Source organism: Oncorhynchus nerka, linkage group LG14 (assembly GCF_034236695.1).
Source record: "Oncorhynchus nerka isolate Pitt River linkage group LG14, Oner_Uvic_2.0, whole genome shotgun sequence".
In the NCBI taxonomy this organism is placed as follows: Eukaryota; Metazoa; Chordata; class Actinopteri; order Salmoniformes; family Salmonidae; genus Oncorhynchus; species Oncorhynchus nerka.
This window is the reverse complement of record NC_088409.1, coordinates 73,901,855-73,907,854: the sequence shown is the minus strand read 5'-3', so window position 1 is coordinate 73,907,854 and position 6,000 is coordinate 73,901,855. Positions and strand designations below refer to the sequence as shown.

Genomic DNA, 6,000 nt, shown 5'->3' with positions numbered 1-6,000 from the left:
AAGGCACTTGACACAACTGAACTTTTTCCTTCCAGTGTTGTGATGTATAGGCCTACTTAGAGCCAGAGCCATATTAGAATAAAATATATGGCTCTGGGGATACTTTGTAATTGAAAAATAATTACAAACAGTTCAAATGAATCTAACTTGAGGTTATCCAACAACTTTAGTAGTCATTTAGTTATCGAAGGGGCTCTAAACTATTTCTATAGACGTAAACTTAATACCTAGAGTGATTCTGCTTTTTCACAGTAACTGTACAAACCTTTTTCTTTACAGCCTATGATGAACAGATGAATGGATGTTCATTGTTCAGGGTGGGATGGGGATGAAGGATGTGATCATGTTAGTTGAGAGTTTTGTGGCACTATACTTCCCCCTGGTGGTATTTGGAAGTGGTAGCACTGAATTGAACCACAGTTAAATAACGTCCAAGATGATTCCATCCGCTGGGTTCACACAGACAGCTCAATTCTGATATTTTTTCACTAATTGGTCTTTTGACCAATCATATCAGCTCTGATAAAGATCTGATGTGATTGGTCAAAAGACCAGTTAGTGGAAAAAGATCAGAATCTTGGCTGCCTGTGTGAATGCACTTACAGAGCCTGTGTAGCCTAGGCCTAATCAACACAAACGAGTCAATAGCAGCTTGCAGGGAGTAGGACTTGGACAAATGTGTTGCAAAAAAATAAGTAACTGTGGGCATATGCCTGTTTAGCAATTTACCTTGATTTGAAAAATATTATATTATTACTGAAAATTGATTAAGGTCTAACTGCTTTGGTCTGGCATAATTACATTCCCACCAAAACCACAATCAGTGTGGACACCTGCACAGAATAGCATTTGATGGATTATGATGTAAAAAATCTGATTCCAGGTCGGCATGCTCCGTGTAAACGTCATACATTCTAACATTTCTGAGAACAGAGCAGGCCCGCCATTTCCCTGAATGCGTCTAGTCCTTTAAACCCAGTAGGAGTGGCGATAGGAAGACACACAGAGAGATCCAGTGAGCGAGAGATCGGGATGAGAAATAGGCAGAGAATGAGTCAGCCTACCAAATGTACCACCGCATCTTTATTTATGAAATACATTTGATCAAAGGCGTTTTTCGGATCAACACTGGATTGAAATAATCAAGTTTTGGATACGTTAGAATTTTGTAGTATAATTTTTCTTCTGCCTCGTCGCCCTGGCTTTTTCTTTAAGTTTTTCCCTGTTCTTTATTTATAAATAGGTGGTGGACTGGAGGTGTCGACCGTGGAGATTTTATAATTCAATTAATTTGGAACTTTATAGACATTGTGATTTTTCAAATCTTTGTTGCATCAATAAACGAAGATGTCGGGTCAGAGCATTACTGACAGGATAACTGCAGCCCAGCACAGTGTAACTGGATCTGCTGTGTCGAAAACCGTATGCAAGGCCACCACACATGAAATAATGGGTCCGAAAAAGAAACATTTGGATTGTAAGTATCGAAATTATCGAGAGTTTCTGATGTGTCATTCATTAAAACCAGTCGGAGGTCTGCATCTCGTGAGTTATGGCGATGCTGATAAGGCCTGAAGCCTTAGTGGATAGGCTAATGTTATTGCTATGTTAACTCCTGTCAAAATGTATCAAGCATACATTTTAGCAAAACGAGAGCATACAATGAGACCGCTCGTAACATTATTTAACTGGACGTTAACAGTAATATCAGAATTTTTGATAATTTCAGTGTAGGCCTACTCATCATCACTGTCACATTAGCTAGCTTTCTAGCCGCCTGTTAAGTGGTTTCATTCATTCTGCATAGCTTTAGGCTGCGCTCCCTGACCTAAACAGTTACCATGTATTTATCAGTCATAGTGTATCTTATCTTACAATTTATTGACTAGTTCTCCATGATACAGTACATTTAACGTTTTGGCTATACAAAAATGACCCCCAAAATATATGTTCCAGGGAGTAAATTCAGTAGACCTATTTTATCTATTTACCATAAGAAGAGGGTTTAGCAACCACATTTGAACAGCTCAGTTGTGGAAACTACCTTGTTCATTTTTCAGAGTAGAATACTTTGTCTCATATGTAAAGTGTAGCCTACATTATCATCACTACTAGGTGTGTGTCACTGCTGGGGACCGCACATGTACAGTGCATTTTTGAAAGTATTGACACTTCTTGATTTATTCCACATTTTGTTGTGTGACAGCCTGAATTCAAACTGGATTAAATATATATTTTTCTCTCCCATCTACACATAATACCCAATAATGATTTTAAAAAAAATCAAATTAATTGAATATATACAGATATCTCATTTACTTAAGTATTCACACACAGAGTATTCACACACAGAGTCAATACATGTTAGAATCACCTTTGGCTGCGATTACAGCTGTGAGTCTTTCTGGGTAAGTCTCTAAGAGCTTTGAGACACCTAGATTGTACATTATTTAAATTTTTAAAAATCAAGCTCTGTCAAGTTGGTTGTTCATCATTGCTAGACAGACATTTTAATTTCTTGCTGTAGATTTTCAAGCAGATGTAAGTCAAAACTGTAACTAGGCCAATCAGGAACATTCAATGTCATCTTGGTAAGCAACACCAGTGTATATTTGGCCTTGTGTTTTAGGATATTTTCCTGCTGAAAGGTTGTTTCACCCTTCGTGTCTGTTGGAAACCAGACTGAACCAGGTTTTCCTATAGGATTTTGCCTGTGCTTTAAATAAACTCCCCAGTCCTTGCCAATGAATAGCATACCCATAACATTGTGCAGCCACCACTATACTTGAATATATACATTGGTACTCTGATGTTGTTGGATTTGCCCCAAACATAACCTTTGTATTCAGGACATATCAAATAACATCTTATTTGTCACATATGTGTGTTTAGCAGATTTTATTGGGGGTGTAGCGAAATGCTTGTAAAGTAAATTTCTTTGCCACATTGTTTGGTAGTTTTACTTTAGCACAGGGGTGTCACTCATTCCATGGAGGGCCAAGTGTCTGCTGGTTTTTGTTTTTTCCTTTAAATTACAACAGACAACCAGGTGAGGGGAATTCCTTACTAATCAGTGACTATAATTCATCAATCAAGTTCAAGTTAGAGGAAACCGTGCATTAAACTCTAACTATTTTAAAATCACAATTGGCCTCATGGTGGTTTCCTTACACTCCGGCAACTGAGTTAGGAAGGACGCCAGTATTTTTGTAGTGACTGGGTGTATTGATACACCACGCAAAGTGTCATTTAATAACTTCATGTTCAAATGGATATTCAATGTATTTTTTTATTACCCATCTACCAATAGGTGCCCTTTGCGAGGCATTGGAAAACCTCCCTGGTCTTTGTGGATGAATCGACTGAGGGACCTTAATTATCTGTATGTGTTGGGTACAGAGAGGAGGTAGTCATGCAAAAATCATGTTAAACACTTATTGCACACAGTGAGTCCATGCAACTTATTATGTGACCTTTTTTTTTTTTACTCTTGAACTTTAGGCTTGCCATAAAGGGGTTGAATACTTATTGACTCAAGACATTTCACCTTTTCACTTTTTTATTAATTTGTAAACATTTCTAAGAACATAATTACATTATGGGATATTGTGTGTAGGCCAGTGACACAATCTCAATTTAATCAATTTTAAATCCATTTAACACAATGTAGGAAAAGTCAAGGGGTGTATGTCACTGCCAACTATTGTATGGTCTGTCTCACTCACCTGGTCTCTAGTTACAAAAGTGTAGCAATTCCTCACAGGAAAGGGAAATAGAATGTGTCAGGATGCCCTTTCATTTCAATGGGGTGTTATGCATAATTGAAATTTAAATGGACTGGTATGATCAATAATCAATTCATGATTGTGGGTGTTTAAAAAAAAAAAAATGGATTTTTTTATAATCAAGTGTTGTACACTCATAGTTTTAGAATTGTTTTCTCAATATTGGTTGGTAGGCCTATCCCTTTGCAATATTTGCTCAATCAGAAAATCAGAAGTCAAGAAGCCAACTGTAGTCCTAGCCAAAGCTGTGCTTGCACTTGAGGTCTGAATGGTTTGGCTGTCTGTGTAGCAGAGCTGCCTGGTTACTTGCCAGTGGAGTAATAGTTATTTGGTACAGAGAGCTCTTTATGGCAGTCGGGGCCAGGCACAAGGATTGTCCTCTGGACTCCAGTAGTCTGATTTAATCAGATTGTAATACACAATTAATTGGTATATACTTTCTCAAATTTTGAGCAGCTGAAGGACAAACCACACAGACAACTGGTGAGTGTAATTGTATTCAACATTCTGGCTTGTAAGGAACATTTTCACAGGCATTAGTTTCAGGCTGTATATACCAATTAATTGTAAATTACAGCCTGCTTAATCAGACGAGGCATCCATCAGACTGCTATATATATATTTATGTGTTAATGTTGTAAATTACTATTGTAGCTGAAAACGGCAGATTTAAAAATATATATCTACGTAGGTGTATAGAGGCCCATTATCAGCAACTAACTACTATTAGAAAACCCTTTTGCAATTATGTTAGCACATCTGAAAACTGTTGTGCTGATTTAAAGAAACAATAAAACAGGCCTTTAGACTCGTTGAGTATCTAGAGCATCAGCATTTGTGGGTTTGATTTAGGCTCCAAATGGCCAGAAACAAATAACTTCCTTCTGAAACTCGTCAGTCTGTTCTTGTTCTGAGAAATGAAGACTATTCCATGTGAGAAAATGACAAACTGAAGATCTCATACAACACTGTGTACTACTCCCTTCACAGAACAGCGCAAACTGACTCTAACCAGAATAGAAAGAGGAGTGGGAGGCCCTGGTGCACAACTGAGCAACATATCATATTGCAGAATGCTGTGCTAGCCAAGCTGGTTGTGCCTTTTTAAATTCTAAAAAAATCAGACCGTGTCACCTGCAAAGCACCATCACACCTCCTCCTCCATGCTTCACGGTGGGAACCATACATGCTGAGATTATCCGTTCACCTACTCTGCGTCTCACAAAGACACGGCGGTTGGAACCAAAAATCTCATCAGACCAAATCAGACCAAATGACAGATTTCCACCGGTCTCATGTCCATTGCTTGTGTTTCTTGGCCCAAGCAAGTCTCTTCTTATTGGTGTCCTTTAGTAGTGGTTTCTTTGCAGCTATTCAACCATGAATGCCTGATTCATGCAGTCTCATATCAACAGTTGATGTTGAGATGTGTCTGTTACTTGAACTCTGAAACATTTATTTGGCCTGTAATAGGAGATGCAGGTAACTCTAATAAACGTATCTTCTGCAGCAGAGAACATTTCCTGGATTGACTGACCTTCATGTCTTAGTAATGATGGACTGTAATTTTTATTTGCTTATTCAAGCTGTTTCTACCATAATATGGGCTTGGTCTTTTACCAAATAGGGTTGTCTTCTGTATACCACCTTTACCTTGTCACAACTGATTGGCTCAAACACATTAAGAAATTCCACAAATTAACTTTTAACAAGGCCTTACAAGGCCTTACTACCTTCTGAAGCGGTTTGAGAGAATGCCAAGAGTGTGTAAAGGGTGGCTACTTTGAAGAATCTCAAATATAAATAGATTTTGATTTGTTAAACTTTTTTGGGGGGAGGTTACTACACTGCTCAAAAAAATAAAGGGAACACTTAAACAACACAATGTAACTCCAAGTCAATCACACTTCTGTGAAATCAAACTGTCCAACACTGATTGACAATAAATGTCACATGCTGTTGTGCAAATGGAATAGACAACAGGTGGAAATTATAGGCAATTAGCAAGACACCCCCAATAAATGAGTGGTTCTGCAGGTGGTGACTACAGACCACTTCTCAGTTCCTATGCTTCCTGGCTGATGTTTTGGTCACTTTTGAATGCTGGTGGTGCTTTCACTCTAGTGGTAATATGAGACGGAGTCTACAACCCACACAAGTGGCTCAGGTAGTGCAGCTCATCCAGGATGACACATCAATGTGAGGTGTGGCAAGA

General features: G+C 38.3%; 1 protein-coding gene across 13 annotated transcripts in view; it reads left to right on the top strand.

Annotated features, from left to right (window-relative positions):
* Positions 1-867: 867 nt before the first annotated feature.
* Positions 868-6,000, top strand: part of LOC115141864 (phosphatidylinositol-binding clathrin assembly protein-like) — a 31,051-nt gene continuing 25,918 nt past the window's right edge. For 3 of the 13 annotated variants that reach the window (XM_029681167.2, XM_065000371.1, XM_065000376.1), the window contains exon 1: positions 873-1,477. In XM_029681167.2, coding sequence (XP_029537027.1) covers positions 1,348-1,477 — 130 coding nt within the window. In that variant the 5' untranslated portion in view covers positions 873-1,347. Of the gene's footprint in view, positions 1,478-6,000 lie in introns of all 13 variants that reach the window. The other 10 variants (XM_065000372.1, XM_065000373.1, XM_065000379.1 and 7 more) reach the window with 7 other exon arrangements.